Source organism: Lepidochelys olivacea (genome assembly GCF_965140295.1).
Source record: "Lepidochelys olivacea isolate rLepOli2 genome assembly, chromosome: 1".
NCBI classification, from domain to species: Eukaryota; Metazoa; Chordata; order Testudines; family Cheloniidae; genus Lepidochelys; species Lepidochelys olivacea.
Genome location: NC_140411.1, coordinates 134,567,753 through 134,590,698, shown reverse-complemented (window position 1 = coordinate 134,590,698; position 22,946 = coordinate 134,567,753). Strand labels below are relative to the sequence as shown.

The following is a 22,946-nucleotide window of genomic DNA, read 5'->3' as shown; positions in this document are numbered from 1 at the left end:
CCCTCCCACCCACCCACTCTCCTGCTGGTAATAGCCCACCTTAAGGGATCACTCTCCTTACAGTGTGTACGGTAACTCCCATTGTTTCATTTTCTCTATGTATATAAATCTCCCCACTGTATTTTCCACTGAATGCATCCGATGAAGTGAGCTGTAGCTCACGAAAGCTTATGCTCAAATAAATTTGTTAATCTCTAAGGTGCCACAAGTACTCCTTTTCTTTTATGAAAATATACTTCCTTTTTTCAGACTGGCAGCCATGTTAGTCTGTATTCGCAAAAAGAAAAGGAGTACTTGTGGCACCTTAGAGACTAACCAATTTATGTGAGCATAAGCTTTCATGAGCTACAGCTCACTTCATCGAATGCATTCAGTGGAAAATAGAATGGGGAGATTTATGTACACAGAAAACATGAAACAATGGGTATTACCATACACACTGTAAGGAGAGTGATCACTTATGATGAGTTATTACCAGCAGGAGAGCGAGGCGGGGGGCGGGAGGGGGAGGAAACCTTCTGTAGTGATAATCAAGGTGGGCCATTTCCAGCAGTTGACAAGAACATCTGAGGAACAGTGGGGGTGGGGGGAATAAACAAGGGGAAATAGTTTTACTTTGTGTAATGACCCATCCACTCCCAGTCTCTATTCAAGCCTAAGTTAATTGTATCCAGTTTGCAAATTAATTCCAATTCAGCAGTCTCTCGTTGGAGTATGTTTTTGAAGTTTTTTTGTTGAAGAATTGCAACTTTTAGGTCTGTAATTGAATGACCAAAGAGATTGAAGTGTTCTCCAACTGGTTTTTGTATGTTATAATTCTTGACGTTTGATTTGTGTCCATTTATTCTTTTGCATAGAGACTGTCCAGTTTGACCAAGGTATATGGCAGAGGGGCATTGTTATTTTCTTTGTTGGGCCTGTCCTGTAATAGGTGATTTCTGGGTACTCCTCTGGCTCTGTCCATCTGTTTCTTCACTTCAGCAGGTGGGTATTGTAGTTGTAAGAATACTTGATAGAGATCTTGTAGGTGTTTGCCTATGTCTGAGGGGTTGGAGCAAATGTGGTTGTACCCCAGAGCTTTGCTGTAAACAATGGATCGTGTAGTGTGGTCTGGATGAAAGCTGGAGGCATATAGGTAGGCACAGCAGTCAGCAGGTTTCCGGTATAGGGTGGTGTTTATGTGACCATTGCTTATTAGCACCGTAGTGTCCAGGAGGTGGATCTCTTCTGTGGATTGGTCCAGGCTGAGGTTGATGGTGGGATGGAAATTGTTGAAATCATGGTGGAATTCCTCAAAGACTTCTTTTCCATGGGTCCAGATGATGAAGGTGTCATCAATGTAGTGCAAGTAGAGTAGGGGCATTAGGGGATGAGAGCTGAGGAAGCGTTGTTCTAAGTCAGCCATAAAAATGTTGGCATACTGTGGGGCCATGCTGATTTGAAGGTATACATTGTCCCCAGTGTGAAATAGTTATGGGTGAGGACAAAGTCACAAAGTTCAGCCACCAGGTTAGCCGTGACATTATCGGGGATAGTGTTCTTGACGGCTTGTAGTCCATCTTTGTGTGGAATGTTGGTGTGGAGGGCTTCTACACCCAGAGTGGCCAGGATGGTGTTTTCAGGAAGATGGATTGTAGTTTCCTCAGGAAGTCAGTGGTGTCTCGAAGATAGCTGGGAGTGCTGGTAGACTCCCTCCTCAGGCCCATCATTTGATGATCACCTGTTCTATTAATTTCCTCTGGGGCACCTGGCATTGGCCACTGTCGGAAGACAGGATACTGGACTAGATGGACCTTTGGTCTGACTCAGTATGGCCGTTCTTATGTTAAGAAGCATAATCAAATACTTCATGGGAGATGTGGCATAGTTACTAGAATATTTCAGAATGCTTTTGCTGATGGAAGCTCATATAAGGCATTAAACTATTAGCACCATTCAGAGTTTTGAAAGAAGCAATTTTGCTTTTGATTTCTCTTGCTGTGCAACAATTCTGTCAGAGCAGTGGTCTATGGTGGCCTTTCCAGCTGCCACCAACTACCTTCTGAAGAGGTAGGCTCTCACTGATATAGCAACTGAAGCCAATATCAGTGCTCCAAGAAGGTGCTTGGGTCACTGCTCCAAGTGAGATTGTATTAATGTGACCACAGTTCTGTAGGGCGAGACTGCCAGGGCTCACAGACAAACAGTAAATCCCATGGCGTAGCATTCAGCTGATATTTTTTAAAAGGTGGGGAGGGCAGAGTAAGGGGTGGAAGGAAATAGATGTAGCTTCCCAGGGAGCTGGACTGAACAGTAACACACGTGAATTATGAGCTTCATGTATCCAAAGCAATGGATTCAATGTGGGAGAAAGGATGTTTTCTCCAGAACTTAAAGGCGGTCAGAATCCCCGACTCCATCCTGCAGAAGCTGCTCACAAGAGGAGGCGTATTATCCAATATGGGAAACTGTAGAAAATCTCTGTGCATGTCTTAATTTATGTAAATGTCAAGTCACGCAGGATGGTACAGGATGAGAATTTTTGAAAGAGGGATTTCAACTCAGATCACCTTCAATGGGAAGGGAGGGAGTAGAATTAGCCAAGGGAAATTTTTCTACTACTGGGTCTTTTTCCCCCTAGGGAGCTCAATCTGAAATCTCACACTTGCACTTCTCTGCCAAGAGGCTACGCACACAACATGTAAATCAAATAGAAAATCGTATTTTTTTTTTCTTTACACATGGCAAAGCCAAAAGGTTACTGCTATCTGAAGCTGCTCTATCTCCCTGACTCTGTAGGAGTACAGATAGGATATGGCATGCCAAATATTACCACTCTTACTTTTTTCCATTTTTTTAGAAAGAGAAAAGGGAGGTGGTTTCCACCCTACACTGTGAGTCAATTTTAAATATTCTGTTAACTTTTTTTTCTCCGAATAAACAGAAGAATTTATAGTGTACTGATTCACTGTGTGCTACCAGCATAACAGATTGATTCCATGTTACATTTAAGAAGCAAGGAGTCATGTTAAAATGTTTTACAATTATTAGATACTGAAGCATTTTAATTTTCTAGTTTGTAGATTTTAATCCAACATAGCACATTCCTGCACCCACGCTGTGCAGTTACAATAGATGTTTCATCAGCCAAGCTAGGCTGAAGACAAAAATATTTAATGGAGACAAAAGCTCTACAGAAATGCCAGCAAGCTAAAGGGAAGGAATGCATGATAAATGAAGAATGTGACCAGAGATAACTGGTAGGGGCATATTGAGCTTTGTGTAGTTCCACTCAAAACTTAAAATGCCGATTACTACTGTACATTATACTGGGCAAAATAAAGACTTTTTAAAAGCAACTAACACACTTCTGTTGAACAACAGTTCATTGTCAAAGCTGTTATCCCTGGATAGCAAAATTGTATCTTTGTGGCAATTTTAGAAAAATATTTTTAAAACAGAGAGCCTTTTTTATTCGATTAAAAAAAAGTCTAAATTTAGTTCGTAGAGAAAGGTTTTAACCAGGTCACTTATTGATGTTCAGATAACACAAGTACCTCACACTTCGTGAAATGCTCAGCATTTCCCCTCTATTTATGCTTGTGCTACATGCTACAACAAAAAGAAGCAACCAATATGTTTTTCCTGGCATCAAACAAAAAAACTTCTGTGAAGGACATGTAGAATATCTGATTGTACCTCAGAAAATCTAATTAACACCCCGCCCCACATGATTTATACAGTAAGATACAAATAACCCCTATTATATTATATTGCACAAACCACACTTCTCTCCTCCTTCATCCTTGATCAACGTCACATCTCTCCTAGACTGTAAATATGGGGCAAGGCCTTTGACTGATTTCTCTGTACCATGTCACATGGCACTATATATATGAGTGCATTTACAGAAGTTATGCAGTGCAGGCAGTGTTACGATGCCAAGCGAAGATGGGCGGGTCATGTAATCCGCAGGCAAGACAATAGATGGGCAACCTGCATCAGTGACTGGATCCCCAGAGACCACAAGCAACCGCTGGGCAGACCCGAGCGGGCAGATCCCATGACAAAACTCTGGACAGAAATGGAAAGAACGTGCTCACAACAAAATGGAATGGTGTGGCGTTGACTTGCGTTCGTGAAGTTACGAGGACAAGCCGGACAAAGGTGATTTAAAGAAGTTGACTGTTTTAGCATGGTCTTTCACTACTGCCCAAACCAAGATCCTTTCTAATTCCTTTGGCCTTCCCTCTAGGTTTATGACCGCAGTGAGCTGCACTATCCAGAGTGCCAATAGGCCAGTGTTTTTAGCAGGTTTGTAACCAGTGTGTTAAAAAACTGTACATTATAAATGTCTATCTTTTGAATCATTCCTCAGTCATGTTTTCCCAATTATATAAAAAGTAATGACCCAGTGAAATATATTAGTTTTTCTCTTCCCTCCAAACTCACAATCACAGTTGGACAATTAAGTGGCATATGTGTTGGCCCTAACAAACAAAACAGGATTCCTTAACTCTTTGAAGTAAATGAAAAGGAGCAACAACTTGAAAAACTTTTAACCAGATCAAAGAGTTAAATTTCTAGCTCCTACCCCCTTGAGATTTCAGATTAAATTAGGTCTTATAAAAACAACAAGGATGCCTTGTGGCACCTTAGAGACTAACTAAAACACAGTGTTTTGTTTTTTTTTTAATTAAATAGAAGTTCTTCCAACTACCAGCTCTGAAACAAGTGATTTGACAAGCATCACACAGGACTTCTGTGACAGAGGCAGGGACAGAATCCTGTTCTCCAGGGCAGCATTTAACTACTTTAACAATGACACCCTCCAGTCTCTTCCTGCAATCCACTGCCTAATTCACTACACACCTCCCAACTTCTGGTACACGTGAAACAGGTCCTGGAGACTATAGCCTCCCTTTCACTACAGGACCCTGATTCATTTCCAGATCAGGTCCATACCATGCACTGAAAGAGGGAGGGGATCTGTGGAAAAAAGGTGTGTGATTATGTTATTAAAGATTGTATCACATTGCTTGTATGCACAAAGGGTGCACAGACAGCCTTAATTCTGGCATTTCCTAACTTCTAAATGCTTGACTTTGTAACTGTAATAGTGTTCTTTTAACACAGTTTTTGTGTAAATTCCTTGCTTTAAAAAAAAAACTGAAAAAACAAAAATTCTATCAAATAGCATCATATTGACACCTATGTGGATGATTAGTAGCATTGGAACCTTTAGATCTCCCACACAGACTTCTGCCATTTGAACTAAGGGGTCTCCAAACTGTGGGGTGTGCACCCACAGGAAGACCTGAGGACCACAGCCCTCTGTGGAGATAGAGGTGGTTAGGGACTATTTAGAAAAGCTGGACGTGCACAAGTCCATGGGGCCGGACGAGTTGCATCCGAGAGTGCTGAAGGAATTGGCGGCTGTGATTGCAGAGCCATTGGCCATTATCTTTGAAAACTCGTGGCGAACGGGGGAAGTCCCGGATGACTGGAAAAAGGCTAATGTAGTGCCAATCTTTAAAAAAGGGAAGGAGGAGGATCCAGGGAACTACAGGCCAGTCAGCCTCACCTCAGTCCCTGGAAAAATCATGGAGCAGGTCCTCAAAGAATCAATCCTGAAGCACTTGCATGAGAGGAAAGTGATCAGGAACAGCCAGCATGGATTCACCAAGGGAAGGTCATGCCTGACTAATCTAATTGCCTTTTATGATGAGATTACTGGTTCTGTGGATGAAGGGAAAGCAGTGGATGTATTGTTTCTTGACTTTAGCAAAGCTTTTGACACGGTCTCCCACAGTATTCTTGTCAGCAAGTTAAGGAAGTATGGGCTGGAAGAATGCACTATAAGGTGGGTAGAAAGCTGGCTAGATTGTCGGGCTCAACGGTTAGTGATCAATGGCTCCATGTCTAGTTGGCAGCCGGTATCAAGTGGAGTGCCCCAAGGGTCGGTCCTGGGGCCGGTTTTGTTCAATATCTTCATAAATGATCTGGAGGATGGTGTAGATTGCACTCTCAGCAAATTTGCGGATGATACTAAACTGGGAGGAGTGGTAGATACGCTGGAGGGGAGGGATAGGATACAGAAGGACCTAGACAAATTGGAGGATTGGGCCAAAAGAAATCTGATGAGGTTCAATAAGGATCAGTGCAGGGTCCTGCACTTAGGATGGAAGAATCCAATGCACCGCTACAGACTAGGGACCGAATGGCTAGGCAGCAGTTCTGCGGAAAAGGACCTAGGGGTGACAGTGAACGAGAAGCTGGATATGAGTCAGCAGTGTGCCCTTGTTGCCAAGAAGGCCAATGGCATTATGGGATGTATAAGTAGGGACATAGCGAGCAGATCGAGGGACGTGATCGTTCCCCTCTATTCGACATTGGTGAGGCCTCATCTGGAGTACTGTGTCCAGTTTTGGGCCCCACACTACAAGAAGGATGTGGATAAATTGGAGAGAGTCCAGCGAAGGGCAACAAAAATGATTAGGGGTCTGGAACACATGAGTTATGAGGAGAGGCTGAGGGAACTGGGATTATTTAGTCTGCAGAAGAGAAGAATGAGGGGGGATTTGATAGCTGCTTTCAACTACCTGAAAGGGGGTTCCAAAGAGGATGGCTCTAGACTGTTCTCAGTGGTGGCAGATGACAGAACGAGGAGTAATGGTCTCAAGTTGCAGTGGGGGAGGTTTAGATTGGATATTAGGAAAAACTTTTTCACTAAGAGGGTGGTGAAACACTGGAATGCGTTACTTAGGGAGGTGGTAGAATCTCCTTCTTTAGAGGTTTTTAAGGTCAGGCTTGACAAAGCCCTGGCTGGGATGATTTAACTGGGAATTGGTCCTGCTTCGAGCAGGGGGTTGGACTAGATGACCTTCAGGGGTCCCTTCCAACCCTGATATTCTATGATTCTATGAATGTTCAGGAAGTTCAGTGGGGCCAGGGCCAGCCCCCAAAAGGGAGAGGGGTGGATAGGGAGCGCCACCCAGCCCCACTCCAGTTCCGGCCCCAGCCCCAGTTCCACTCCATCCCCTGCTCATCATCTAGCCCAGTTCTGCCCTCATTCCCTCTCTGCCCCCACGTCAACTCCGCCTCTGCCCTAATTCCTCCCCCATACCCAGTTCTGCCCCCAGTTCCTCCATTATTGGTATGGAAAGCAACAGGAAAAGTTTGGGCACCACCGCTCTGTGCGGTCCGGCAGTAGAGGGGGATGAAACACACCCTCTGACAGTAGGTTTCAGTGATATTTGATGGCAGCAGAGGAAGCTCAGGAATCTTAAGTTCCACTCCAGCCTTTGGAGGGACTGTCTCTGGTGGACACAGACTCTTCTGTCCATTCCATCCAAGACTTCTTCTGCTCCGTGCCTTGCAACATGCTTGTCTGTTTCCCACCCCTGGCTCTTTGTCCCAGTGCCATTCTCCCCACCTAGCCAGTCCCAGCCTCCACTCCTCAGGCTTCTAATCCTAATCACAGTCTCACTGCCCAACAAGTCCTTGTCTCACCCCCAGGACTCCTCCTCTCATACTTCTTGCTCAGCTATTCCCAGTTCCTCCTCACCCCCTTGCTCCTCACCCACCCAGTCCCAGTTCCCCCACTCTCAGAACCTTGTCTAATCGGTTTTTCCCCTTTTCCCCCATCCTCCACTACCCATGTTCTCCATCCTCACTGGCTCTCAATCCCAGTCTCTCTTCCTAGGTTTCTTGCAATATGTCTCCCAGTCCCAGTCTCCTTGTCCAGTCAACTCCAGTAACCCCTGCTCAATTCTTTGCCCCAATGTATTTCCTCCCTCATCCAGCTCTTGTGCCCCCTGCATTCACATCAGACCGCTTCCTGCTGCTTGCTTCCTGGGTCCAGCAGCAGTGCACTGAGAATGGATGAGAGTCAGCCTCCCTGCTTTCAGTCCTGGTGCTTAGCTGTGGCAGGGCAAGTCCTGCTTAGCCTGGGCTGGAGTTATACTCAGTATGGACAGAATCTTCAGAGAATTTAGATGTGAAGTTCTAGCAAGTCACCATCAAGCATGTGTGAAATGCAATTATTCAACCTTGGCCAAGATTATTCTGATTTTCACAGGAATGGAGAAAAGAAAATCCCTGACACAGTGTTACCCTCACCCCCTGCCAAATGTCAAGACTCTGCTCCCAAGCATGGGGGTGCTATAGCTACCAAAAGAAAAGGTCACCAGAATTTTTTATCATGAGCAAAGGATCTATTTTTTCTAGCCTCATTCTGAGAAATGCCTGAACCACTTTGCTTGAAATGTTGAAAAATTTAGGCTAAGGCAGACACCTGGCTTGGAAAATGTCAGACCCAAAGGTTAAGTTTTGGCAAAGTTATATGCTACTGAACACTTGGTTGTGGGAGGTGTCAGGCAATCTTAACGGTGCTACCAACCCTACCTATAAAAAGCACAGTTACAGCGATGCAATCTCATTGTCCTCAAATTACCATTTATACTAGTGCTACCCTATCACCTTCAATTGCACAGGTGTAACTGAGCACGTAATTTGAGGAGAATAGAGCTGCTAAGTAGCACAGCAAACAGAAATTAGTTAACAATTTTCTTGATGCATAAACCAGAAGAGTGTCCAATTTACTTTTACAGTGTTATGTTCTGCAGGATTGATACACTAATGCAAAAAAAAAAAAAAAAAAAAAGTCAAATCACTAGGTAGGCAGGTATGACTGAAGGAATTAGTGAAGGATGAACAAATTTCAAACATTTTGTTTTTAAAAATAAAAACCACCCTTTGTTAATTAGAGATCTCAAAAGTTTAAAAGCACTGCTGTTCAGTTAGGAAAGTTTTGTTTTCACTAGCTCGCTTTGAGTTTTAAGCCTTATCCACACTGATTTAGTTAAACTAGTGCAAACCTTTATGCAGTCATACTTATATTGACTTAAAACTGGTTATATTGGTTTAGCTTGCCCTGTAAATTTACCAAAGAGCTAAACAGCTATAAACTGGATTTAAATTAATTTAAGAGTGTCCACACAGGGTTTTGCGACAGTTTAACAAAGCCACTTTAAAACCACAGTTTTAAACTAGTGCAAGTGTATATGGGGCTTCTGATATGTCTGACACTTGGATTTTCCCCTGAAAACAAGTATCATAATCTTACTGATAATGTTATGTTACAGCAAACCTCGACTACCTCTGGACTAAGCACTAGCAAATTCAGTTAATTAATCTTTCTAAAATTGTTTCAGGAGGTAAACTGAAAGTGATATTGTTGCTTTGCTTCAAATCTATTTTCAAAGCTGTAGTCACAAAGAACAGACAACAGGCTTAAGTTTACTTACCTCTTTTTGGCCTCTTCATATTGCCAGCTCAGTCTTACTTTGTCCACAAGTCTTGTTTTATCATCAAAGCAAAACTTTTTTTGGAGTTGAGGACCAGGAAGAGAAGGAAAGGTGGAGAAACACAACACACATTAGTAACAAACATTTCAAAAAAAGACTAAAAATAAAATGTAGTCTCCCCACCCAAGCTTACCAAAAAACTGTCAATGTTTCAAATAAAAATGTGTCCGCAAGAGATAGTTTGGATTCTTAAGATATGAAATTGGGTTATTAATAAATTATCTAAAGGTGCAGTAAGTGTAAAGTTAGCCCTCTCAGTAAAAACAGCCTTTCTGGAAATTAAACGAGGTAGTTACACTTAATTATGCATTGTCAAGACCTTCCTAAGTCAGAGTTCAAAATGTAAAGTACAGGATATATCAAATGAGTGCAATATTTAATTGCTTATCACAGTAGTATTCTTATTTTATGGGAAAATTCAGTGCAAAGTCATTGGGGTTTTACTTCCAAAGCAAAAAGAAAGATGTTTCCTATATGTTGAAGCATTACTCAGTATTTTAGTCCCTGGAATCCATGTCTCTTTGCTTAAATTTATCTAGAAATAAACAGATTAAACAGTTTTATTCCAATGTGCTACAACTGCTTCTTGAATCAAAAGGTTTCAGCATTGTCACCATGCTGCAATTCTTACTGTAGCAAAGCTAGCTCTCTTCTGCAAACCCTCCTCGGGCAATATGCTCTATCACGTGCAGCTTTAGTTCCTCTCCCAGCCAGCCACATATAGCTTAATAGCTATAACTTCTCTAGATCCCCATACACACCAGATCACTGAGCTTCTAGTCCCTTGTCAGTTGCCTATCCTACTCTATGCACCTTCAGGCACAGGTAACACAATCCACCAATTTCCCACACTCAACCATCAGCTGATACTAATTCCCCCACTCCAGAATATTTTTCAAATTCAGGAGTGCAAGGGTTATCCTTATGCAGTTATACATTTATATTTTCTAACCAAATGTATACTATACAAACTTAGTCTTCAAAAGATACCATAGTTGGTTTGTCTTGGATGGTATTCTGTGTGCATTCTGAAGCAGAGGATATGGCTATTATCCTTTTGGTAAACTAGGAGCCTGCAGTCTGACCCACCACCAGTTTCAACAAATGACTTTCCAATTGTACCACATGACTCACTTTGGACCATGTGAGAAAAAGTTAGTGCCAGATAAATTCCTTCAAACTCTTCACAGACCACAATCACACGTCGTATTTATAAAAAATTCCCTTTCTACTCACCCATCACTCATGGGTGAAAGGGACTAGAGGGAAAAAGGACCAAAGAAAAATGCATGGTATACAATGCTCAGAAAAAGCGGTTAACTTAAAGATCTTGAATCGTAACAATCTTTGTATCTGAAGTAACATTCAAATTCTTATACTATCTCACTGTGAATGGGCTCTCAACTACACTTCTAATTTCCTCAGATGCAGTTGCTTACTTTTTGCCCATGAAAACCTAATTCAAATGACCAAAGTAGCAGTGCATGGTAACCACTTTAACAGGCATGCACATCACAGTGTAATTCACATTGTGTTGTTTAAGTGTGGTGCTCTTATACTTCTCTTGAACATGTTTTTAAAAAGGACTTGAAGGAAATGACAGCGAAAGCCTGACCAACTAGATCTAGAAGGAAGTGGAGTCTTATTAAGAAAAAATATTAGAGCCCTAATTTAAATTGTAAATTTCTCTCTATCTTGGAAGAAAGGAGTGGAAATCAACTTAGATCTTGGATCTTTTAATCCAGATGAAAAGATGAAACCATTGTGGTAAAGAAACATGACAGCTCAGAGGGTAACAGGTCCTTGAAGCAAATGTCAAACTGGGCACCTACAACACTTTATTTTTTCTCCTCCAGCATGGCTGTAATACTAGTAAAAGTTTGATGCTTGGTGCAAACAGCTGGCAACAATTGCACTATAAAAAGGCAAAACCATAGACTGGGAGGCTTGTGAACACTCCTGTGGGGAACTATTATTCAAAATCTACTTTGCCATCTGCCCATTAGTCATGGCGATGGTAAGAAAGTGATCACTTCAGCCCAGACTGATGGAACTGAGGAGCAGATTCCTTTGCAAACACATTTCACAAAGGCCTTTTGCATGTTTGAGGATTAGAATCACAAAGCACATAACTAGTGAACATTATTTGCATACTATTAAACTAAAATGGATTCTTTTAAAAAAATGGAGAAAAAAACAAACAGTATTTTCTTCCAAGCATCCATTCCACCACAGCCAAAACATCTTTGAATTAAAATGGAAAACGAACTATAATCATGTGACTAACATAAAAGCAGCTTATTTTCCACAGCAAACATCTCACATTGGAACACATACCTCTCCAGTGATGTCAGTTTGAGAACAAGCATCACAGTGTTGTTGAGGTAAACAGGAGTCACTGAGTGAACCAGAATTGTGCTGGAGACCTCGCAGAGAGTCTGTAATACAACAGCTATTCCTGAATCCATCCGTTAGCTTCGCCAGGCTCTAAAAAAAGAACATTAAAAAAGTGATCTAATAGAATCTAATTTTGGTTGTCCATTTAAAAAAAAAAAATAGGAGAATTATTCCACCCACTACTTCTTCTATTATTGGGATATAATAGGAGGTTTATTAAAAAAGCTACCTGTAAGAAAGTCAAAATTATCATTTCATTCTGTGAAATGGGAACTTTGTTTTGAAAACTCCATTTCCAAAACCCCCCAATGATTGTATATTGTATGTAAGTGTTTATTAAAACTAATATAGTTTAAATCCAAGAACAACAAATAGCTAAGAAATATCTGTCAAATTTTCCAGTTCTCAGAGGTGTGATTAGCTCTGACTTTAATACACAGCAGCTGCCATCTTCCACGACAGACAGCAGAGCCATGTCTTACCTGCCCCTGCATCAAACACATAACACTCCTCAGTGACTGATCCCTCACCCATCCTGAAAAAATATCACCCATTGCTTCAATTTTAAATCACAGTTAATTCCATCCCTGGATTCTATAATCGCAAGGTCCATGCGGCCAGAGAGGTTTTTCACTTGGATTGCAGGAAGGACAGCACTGTGAAATCTGTGGATCTGAGCAGCTGTGTCGGTAAGGGTGCAGAACAGCATAGAGGGAGAGCGACAGGTAAGACACAATCATGCAAAATAGCAACTGCCAGTAGGAAGGCAAGTTTTCAATTCGTTAAAATTAAATGTTAATTAAAAGAAGAAAGCAAATATGATTTTTATATAAGCTTAATCAACATGATTTGGGGTTTTTAAAGTTCCCATTAAGCAGAGTTTCTCTTCAAGATAAATAGCCAATTTTTAATTTCATGATTTGACTATTTGATTATTCACCCGGTCCTGCAAACTTCCAAAAGATTTTTTCTTTTGGCACAATTCAAACAAAAACCATACAGTGTGGCATGCATGAGAGAGACCACTGGCATCCACCACTGTGAAAAAATTAAACATAAAATATTTAAATAAACTTCTCCCACACATTCCCAAAAAGAGATACGCCACACTAACAAATCCCATCAAAAATTAAGTTAACCTACTATGACCATACTGACCAGCATCAGGTAGAAGACTGTTACCTTACAAAGAACTAATCGGATTCTAAACTACAGAGGCTCAGTGCCAGTGAAACACAGTTTGCTGATTTTAGGTTCCTATGGGGATTGCGAATTTGCAACGACCTTTAGTTATTAGGCACACCCAATTTATTAAGAAAAAAAAGACATAATATAGCTCAGTGATTCTCAAACCGTAGTTCACAAAGAGCTGCAGACAACATGGTACTTCTGGCATCTCCCCTTTGCTTACAATTGGACAACTACAGAAGCAAGAAAAAAGCCCTTCCTGAAAGCTAATAGAGGAGAGGGGCCTTGTGCCCTCTGATTTCCACACATGCTCTACCACACGGTGTGGTCCCACTTTCATCTATCCTGCCCGGCTCAAAGTCATTCGTCTCCACGAGGTACAGGGAAAATGGAGCTGTGCTGGGTGTAGGGCAATGGGGGTCTTCTGCCTGAAACTTCTCCCACTTCATAGTTCTATCCTGGGGACACTATACCAAATACACACACTATCAGATACTACTTTGGGGCAAGAGACCTGTACTTCATGTTAGATAGAAACAACTCTTCAACTTCAATATTTCCTATTCAATCCCCCAACCCAGTAAAAGAAAAAGAAAATCTCCCCAGGGCTGTCAATGGCTGTTAAAATTAAAAAAGAAACACACACACTGGCGCAGACAAAATCAACATAAATCTACACTTTGGAGGCACGGGGGAAGAGTAGCTCTCAGAAGTCTAACCACGCACACAAACTTTTATAAACATTCCCCCATCTTTTTGGAGCAATGACACCACATATATGGCATTATTTCTAACCACAGCACCCAGTTTAAATCTGTCCCCCTCTTCCTTCCTTGCCTCAGACTTCTCTCCCACATATCCTCGTCCAATTATCATATTTCTACAACAGCCACAGTTTTCTGAGCACCTACAGAAGACTGAGTCACCTCTGCTATGTTTAGGTCCACTGCCTACACCTTACAGATTTAGATTAAGAGGTAGTTATGAAGTTTTCTATTTCCTCTTTCTGGAATAATTTACGAAGTGTTTAAACATAAAACTCCCAATTCCTCCATAACCACTGCTTTTTCCAAAATGTGTTTATTGTGAGTGAGATTTTTTTCCCCTTCTCCTGCTAAGCAATGTTTTTAAAATGTAAGAGTAATATGGAAAATTTTAAACAGACTTCATTCTGGTTCTACATGACTGATATACTCATATTTTGAAATTTAAATATTTTTATTTTGTTAAATCTTAAAATTGGGTCAGGATTGTAAAGTATGCCAAAATTGAATAAAATATGTAACTACTAATTTTGAAACAAATGAATATTAAAAGACTATTGCACCATAATACGCACTGGAAGAAATATACAATTGTGACAACTTCAATTCTCATCAGTAAAACAGATCTAAAACCAACGACCAATATCATCCTAAATGTCTCATTTGTTCTGTATGACTTCTTATTCCAGGCTTGCCAGAGGACCCATTTCAGTCCATGATATTTAACTTGATCCTAGATTTGTAATTACTTAATAGTACTTTTTAGGCCACTGCTATCACTCTTAAAGTTTGTTTTAAAGGTCCAATTCTCAAGACTTCTCAGTCTTTCAGGTGGACACTGTGTTGCTGGGTTAAGACATAAGAATAAAAAAAATAGTCTAGTGGGAGAGTTAAACAAGGTCAGTAGTTGAGCTGATCCAAGATTTCTCACACACAAGTCTTTAAACTGCCAGTTACTTTCCCCAAATGTGCATTATGGAATCCAGGAAGAATTGCTTTTCTAATTATTCTCACTAGCCATGGCATGTGGAAGGCTGAAAACCATTTTAAAAGTTGGCCAACACAAAATAGCAAATATACTGAAAGTTGCCAAGGCTGAAATTTTTAATAGTGACTTCACTGTTCTGCCTACTTAGACAATGTTTTGTAGTCCATCAGCTGACCTTTGGGTAATGCTTCAGAGACTGAATAATTTTTAAACTATGGAAACATAATATAAGAAGATTACAAGATACCCAGATAATTAATCAAACAAAAGGTAACAGAACATGATGAAACTACTGCAGAGAGAGATGAAAGATGCATTTGAAAGGCTATGTTAACTTACTAGGCTCCTAAAAGTTAGCAGCCAAGATATTCCCTTGCACAGCAGAGGTGATTTAACAGAACTATCCTTGTCATCTTTCCGAGCCCACAGGCTCTCTGGGTTTTTTTAATAAGGTGTATAATGCTAACATATGGTATGTAGTTGAGACTTAAAAAAAGGAAAGGGGAGAGGTTAATGCCTAATGATAGTGAGATAGGGATGAAGAGGCTTCATACAATCATATGTGATTACATTCCAGTTATCTGGACTAGTACATCATAGTACTACTAGTCCTCCGCTGGAAGTTGAAGCCAAAAAGGTGGATCACTGAATTTTTAAAAACCATAGGACAAGCTGTAATGGTCAAGAGGGGTAAAACTGTTATTAGAGGCCTGGATAGATTCTAAATGAGGATAAATTAATAAAATAAACACTTCATAGTTTAAAGAAGATAGGAGGGAACATGGTATAGAGATATATAAAATAATAAGTGGGTTAGCACATTCCCTGTTTCATTATACAAACAAAAAGAGAACATAAAATGAAATTAAAGACAAGTAATGTAAAACTGATCAAAGAATATATTTTCTTATGTAACGTAATTACTCTGTGAAACTCAAGGTATCCGTGAAGTCAAGAGTTTACATGGATTAAAGTAAAGATGAGACATTTATATGAATAATAAGATTTAGTTATACTATCTAGGGTATAAATGATTCAGGGATATGAACTCTCAGGCTCAGGACATAGGCCAACCACTAATGGATAGGGATGAGTAAGAAACTTTCCAGATAAGCATGTTACTGCATAATCTGTCCACGATGTGGGTTTTGCACCTCTCCTCTACTTCTGATCAATGTCAGACAGAATATCAGACTAGATCAGACCACTATCTGATTCAGTTTAGCAATTCCTATGCACCTACAAACAAGGGAAAACAGCAGAGACCAGGGGAAGCTACATTTTTGCAGCTATTCATCCAGTAGAAAGTTTCTTACCTGCATAAGGTCCTGCCTTTCTTTCTCACCCATACAAATAGCTTTCTTTATGGTTCGGAGCTCATTCATTATGGCCTGGGCTTCATCCAGTTTATAATTTGTATGAGCATTTGACATTTTACGATCAATCCTGTCGGCAAAAATTCAGAGAAATTTAAAAGTTAACTAATTATGCAAAAGTTCCAAAAGTATTGGTTGCTAATATGCCACTTCATTTATAAGAATAAAATGGTATATTTACTTTGAATTAACAAACACCAAGTATTTATAATATTCTGAAGTTATCTGACCATAAACCAGGAAACTGAAATGGCAATGCAGTTGGCCCAACTCCGCTTCCCCAGAACTGACAAGTTTCCTGTTTTTAACCTCCGGAACCAGAGTTCACAGTTCATGCAACATAAACATACACTCTAAAGGCAGTTTTATGTAATAAAAATAAAATTAACTTACAAAGTAGAATTACAGATGGTTAAGTTGAAATAGACCCCTTAGTGTAAGCTGCTCCAATACCCTGCCAATGCAGCATTGATTCATAGATTCCGAGGCCAGAAGGGGCCATTGTGATCATCTAGTCTGACCTCCTGTATAACACGATCCATAGAACTCCCCCAAAATAATTCCTTTTGATCTAGAGCATATCTTTTAAAGAAACATCCTATCTTGATTTAAAAATTGTCAGGGATAGAGAATCCGCCACAACCATTGGTAACTGGTTCCAATAGTTCATTACCCTCACTGTTAAAAATTTACACCTTATTTCCAGTACGAATTTGTCTAACTTTCTATCACTGGATCTTGTTATACCTTTGTCTGCTAGACTGAAGAGCCCATTATCAAATATCTGTTCCCCATGTTGGTAATTCTAGACTGAGATCAAGTCACCCCTTAACCTTTTCGTTAAGTAGATAGACATTATTGAGTCTACCACAATAAGGCATATTTTCTAATACTGTACTATAATCATTCTTGTGGCTCTTCTCTGAACCCTCTCCAATTAATCACCACCCTTGCTCTTTACAGCATATTTCCTAGGACTTTGTTCAGTCTTGTTTTAAAAGTTTCTAGTGATGGGACTCTCACAATTTTCCTTGGGTCAAGAAGTTCTGATTGATATCCAGCCTAAACTAGGAATAATCAATACTTATTCTTTCTGCTGAATTTCAGTGTTCACATCAAAATGGGATCTCATGGTCAGCTTGAAATCACAGGACTGTCCCACAAAATTTCCAACTCAATCCATAGCAGGACACACTCTGGATCTTATCTTTGGTCTGTGAGTTGGGGGTCTGAAGATAACATCTTTATCAAAGCCAGACCACTTCTTGCTCAAGGTTAAGGTCAGCTTCTTTCAGGGGGAAGATCTGTTAGGGCGCTGATGGACCTAGTGCAGGTCCAGATACCTCTGGTGGGTTCTGCTGCTCAACCATTAAATCATTCTGTCAACAGTTTAGCTGATTATGGTAACTTGTTATCAGTAATCATTGACAGACCAACACCTACATACTCTCTCCCATTACCTCATCCTCACAACTCACGTAGAGATACCAATTAAAAATAAGACCAGAGTCCCTACAGATCTTTCTAGAATAAACACTCCGATTGAGATTTCAAAGCTGACAGGGGGATTTAGCCAGCCACTCACTAAAGTTAATGTTAACCTCAACTTCTATGCCTACAGTAGTGTAAAAGAAAGTGTGTATAGGGGGAGAAAGCACGCATAGGGGGAGAGCTAGTAAGAATACTGTTATGGGCTATATGCCACAGCTAATAAAGGAAATCTGTCAGCAGAACTCTCATAATTCAATACAAAGATTGAGTAATACAAAGTGAGAATACTCACAAACTGTATTTACTTGACAATACTATGGATACTAAGAGCTCAAAAATATTCTTTCTGGTAAGCTGACAAGAGTATTGTCAAAGCCGCAAAAGTATTATAAATTTTAAAAAAAAAAAGAACAAGGATTTGTGGCTTAGATAGAATGAAAATTATGACAAAAATATCAAAGTGCGAACAAGTATTTATGATAGGGAACAAGCATACCACAGGAAATTATCTTTCATATTCTAGCAGAATGATACAAGATAAACAGAGAGAGAAGATTTATAGCCACCGTGAGGCTGGCAGACCAGGTGCCAGCTTATGACAAAGCCCCAGGCCTCACTGAACACTTACAAGTGCATAGTTAGGAACCAGCCTTGCTTATCTGTGTTAGCATTATCAAAATAAATAGTATATGTTAAGATTGTAAGAATGTGGTTAGTGGTTTATAAAATGTTTGTAGGATGCTGCATATATTGTTCTCACTCAGCTGTACCCCAAGTCAGAACATAACAGCAAACATCTGTATTGTATATAGCCTTATAACTAAGTAACCCATCGAACAAGAAAGAATGCAAATGCTGGTTTCTTACAAGATGTTTTAAATCCTGTTCATTAAACAAAAATGAGCCATTGTGTGAGATCAAGGATCAAAGACTTTGTAAAGTGCATACCTCCCCACCCTCCGGAAGAAGGGGCCTGTGTGGGAACTGCTGCTGTCAGCTTGGTTTGTGTGAGAAGAGGCTATAAATATGTTTACAAGAAAGAATTCTTCATCTCTGGACTGTTTGGATTCTAACTGAAAGAAAAGACTAAGGTCCCCAGAGTTACTCTGCGTAGCCCTAAAAAATTTTTGTGAACTGGCAGATTACTACATCTTTGCTACCTTTCAAAGTTATAGACTGTGACTCATCCGTACATATATTTTCATCTGCTTTAACCTCTGAACAACTCCTTTTTTCTCTCAACTAATACACCTTGGCTGCCAGCGTTGTATTTAATGTGAGATCTGGGGTGCAAATTGACCTGGGTGAGTGACTGCTTTCTTTGGACTGGGTGCAACCAGAATATTTTATGATTTTTTTGTTGTAAGTGACCACTTATCACATAGTCCAGTTTGCCTGGCTGGCAAAATAGACTGGAGTGTCTAAGAGGCCTGGCTGTGACTCCATATAAGACTATTACAGTACTTTGGGAGTTCACATTTGTTACTACGTTGGTGAAATCGAATTATAGAACATACCGCCAGTTTGCGATGTCTGCCCTAAGGTAGGCACTCACGGTCATGAGCCACTCCAGACAGCGTGACAGCCACCACAAAAGGAGGACAACTAGGTTCCTGGAGTCGATTAACAAAGATTTACTTTTGATGTCCTATCTAGCAAGATGTCATTAAGCTACTCCAAGCTAGCAGAATCCTGACACAATCTTGAGCTACTCAGTGCTGACTAGCAGAAACTCAAACTTTATTGAAGGAGAGAGGCTGTTGAGTTGCAATATGGAAGGAGGAAAATGATAATAAAAATGATAATTTGCCAAATACACTGAAAATACTAAATTATGACACTGAATACACTACTGTATAAGAATAACTTTATAGATAGCCTGAAGAGACACGTCTCTTGCCCCGTCATACAGCATGTGCCTACCACCACCCACTTTCCATTAACTAATCTGATGAAACTCCATTTTCAATGGAGTCTTATCGACATAAATAAAAATAAATTGAAAAAAAAAAAGGAAAGGAAACCTATTACCAGGTAAATAAGCCATCAGTGAGTTTAGCAATTATGCTAATTCTGGTGATTCTATTCAGAGTCTTGTGATATTTTGATCTACTGAAAGACCTAGCTCCTGGAGTCATGTCACTAACCTCCTGGTTGCAAAGAAAAGGTGGGAAACATGAACCCTGAAATTTCAAACACCAGAGAGGACGTAACGGTGTTACTTTTAACAATCTCATTATTTTTTTGGGCCTGACTCGTGATTTTTGAATGATATGAGCTGGCAGCACAGGTAAGATTCTGACCAGACTAGACCAAACCACAGTAGAAAAAGTGACTTAAACTCACTAAGAATTGCATATGATACAGAAAGTATTTGGCTTTAACCCAAGGTCACGTTAATATCAAGAACTTGGATTCAATTCAAGTATTAGGCCAGAAAGCCCCCTTCTACCCTCCTGTTTCTTGACATCTACAAGAAGACATCTAGAGAAAAGAAAGATATTTAACTTCAAGTGGAATATTCTACAGGTAAGTATCTGCTAATTCATGTTCTGGGGGAGAGTTGGAGGCTGACTAGTGAGTTTTTATTTTCTCAGACAAAAGGTCACAGCCAATTATACTGTAAACAGTATGATTGACAGCCATACAGTCAATCCAAGCTGACCTAATATTCTAAGGCTGTGGGTCTCAAACTTTTTACTAAGGCGACCCACCAGGGATCTGCCAATCATCCATCACCCCCTCAATCCTGGTGTGTGTGTGTAAAAAAATAAAAATACTATTTTTTTTAAATCATGTAATTGTGCAACAGACATTTTTATTTTGTTTGCAGCTACTCAGCTCCTCTGCTTCCCCTACACTCAGTCCTACAGCTCCCTGCTCCTCCCTCCCCAGTCCATCCTCGCCCCCAAGCCAACGCTTGGCTCTCCCCAGCCCCCTTGCCCTTGGTCTCCCAGGCCTGCTCTCCCCCTTACCCCTCAGCTGGCCCCTCTTCCCCCATGGCTGGGCTGCGACCACTAACAGGCTGCTAACTGTCCATTCACTAGCTCCGGCCACTTCCTCCACGCTGCTGCTGCAACTGCCCAGACCTTGCTCCCCACATCGCTGCCTCCTGCCCCAGCCCAGCAGAAGAGAGAAGTCAGGATTAGTGCTTCGGGGCACACATGGAGGCGGGACCTGACTGGAAGGGTGACAGGTGACACACCCAGACCCTTCCTGGAAGACATCAGTTTGTTTATTACCAATTATTTGGGAAACATTGTTCAAAAGAATACACAAAGTTACTGTCAAGGTTCCTTCCCCACTCTGAACTCTAGGGTACAGATGTGGGGACCTGCATGAAAACCTCCTAAGCTTACTTTTACCAGCTTAGGTTAAAACTTCCCCAAGGTACAAACTATTTTACCCTTTGCCCCTGGACTTCCACTGCCACCACCAAACATTTATCTGGGTTTATTTTTATTAGGAAAGCGTCGTTTGGAAACGTCTTTCCCACCAAAATCCACCCAACCCTTGCACCCCACTTCCTGGGGAAGGTTTGGTAAAAATCCTCACCAATTTGCATAGGTGACCACAGACCCAAATCCTTGGATCTTAGAACAATGAAAAAAGCATTCAGTTCTTGAAAAGAAACATTTTAATAGAAGAAACAGTAAAAAGAATCACCTCTGTAAAATCAGGGTGGTAAATACCTTACAGGGTAATTAGATTCAAAACACAGAGAATCCCTCTAGGCAAAACCTTAAGTTACAAAAAAGACACACAGACAGGGATATTCATTCTATTCAGCTCAGCTTAATTTTCTCAGCCATTTAAAGAAATCAGAATCTAACGCATATCTAGCTAGATTACTTATGAAGTTCTAAGACTCCATTCCTGTTCTGTCCCCAGCAAAAGCATCACCCAAACAGAGAGAGAGGCTTTGTTTCTCCCTCCCCCCCCCAGCTTTTGAAAGTATCTTGTCTCCTCATTGGTCATTTTGGTCAGGTGCCAGCGAGGTTACCTTTAGCTTCTTAACCCTTTACAGGTGAGAGGAGCTTTCCCCTGGCCAGGAGGGATTTTAAAGGTGATTACTCTTCCCTCTATATTTATGACAGTTACTATTAATTAATATTCTTCCAAGTTATATTCCCATTCATAAATTGCTAGTTTTGAAGGCAACACTAAGAAGACATATCCATATATTAAAAAAAAAGTAGCAGCATTCCTGCCCACAGGATTGCCCTCCATGGTGCCACAGGCCCCGTGCCGGCACCACATCCCTGGGGTCCCGGGGGGGGGGGGGGGGGGGGGGGGGGGGGTAGAGGGCTTCGTGCACTGCCCTTGCCTCCAGGCACCACCCTCTGCAGCTCCCATTGGCCGGAAACAGGGAACTGCAGCCAATGGGAGCTTTGGGGGAGGTACCTGGAGGGCTGGCAAGGGCAGCATGTGGAGCCCTGTGGGCCCCCCCCAGCGGCCACGCAGGGACGTGGTGCTGGCTGCTCCCCAGAGCGGTCTGGCGTGGGGCCAGGACAGGCATGCAGGGAGCCGGCCCTGGCCCCGCTGCGCGCCGCCGCCACCCCGGAACCACCGGGTCGGAACCCGAACACTTCCTTCACCCCAACTTCCTGCCCTGAGCCCCCTGCTGCACCCTGCACCCCTGTGTACCCCAACTCCCTCCCCTGAGCCCCGTCACACCCCGCACCCCTCCTGCATCCAACCCTCTGCCTTGAGCTCCCTTCCGCAGTCCGCACCCCTCCTGTCCCCCTGCCCTGAGCCCCCTCCTGCACTCTGCATACCTCCTACACCCCAACCCCCTTCTCTGAGCCCCCTCATACGCTCCTCTTCCCCAATCCCTTGCCCTGAGCCATTCCCGCATCCCCTTCCACACCCTGCACTCCCTCCGGCACCCCAACCCCCTGCCCCGACCCTGCATACAATTTCCCCACCCAGATGTGTGGCCCTTGGCCCAAAAAGTTTGCCCACCCCTGCCTTAGATACAATAAAAAATGGGTAAGGCACAAACTGTTTGTCATCAAGGCATAATCAAACCACTAAATAACAGGAGACAGAAATAAACTGCCCCTTTGAGTACATTATTGTCCATTATGGAGATTGTTCCGTCTTTCTTTGAAATATCTGGTATTGACCACTGTCAGAGACAAGATTTTGGACTAGATGGACCATAATTCTGATCCTTCTTAGCAATTTCTATGATCCTAACTTAATTTTTCTTCATATTTCTTCAAATACTTGAAAGACGTTTGTCCCCATTGAGCATTAGGCCCATAGCATATTTTAAGTTTTAAATTTAACTATTTAATTATGTGAGCATAAAAAATGTTTTGCCATTCTTTGCTTGGCATTTTTCCTCCCTCCCAAAGATATATTTTTCATGAGGCCCTCAATCAACAAT

The 22,946-nt window shown here is 41.4% G+C and overlaps 1 protein-coding gene across 4 annotated transcripts in view; it reads right to left on the bottom strand.

The window, feature by feature from the left end:
• WWC3 (WWC family member 3) overlaps positions 1-22,946 on the bottom strand; it is a 169,536-nt gene that overhangs the window by 63,211 nt on the left and 83,379 nt on the right. For all 4 annotated transcript variants that reach the window (XM_084641561.1, XM_084641562.1, XM_084641563.1 and 1 more), the window contains exons 6-8: positions 16,001-16,130; positions 11,685-11,834; positions 9,288-9,361 (exon numbers count right to left, since the gene is read on the bottom strand). In XM_084641561.1, coding sequence (XP_084497687.1) covers positions 9,288-9,361; positions 11,685-11,834; positions 16,001-16,130 — 354 coding nt within the window. The remainder of the gene's footprint in view (positions 1-9,287; positions 9,362-11,684; positions 11,835-16,000; positions 16,131-22,946) is intronic.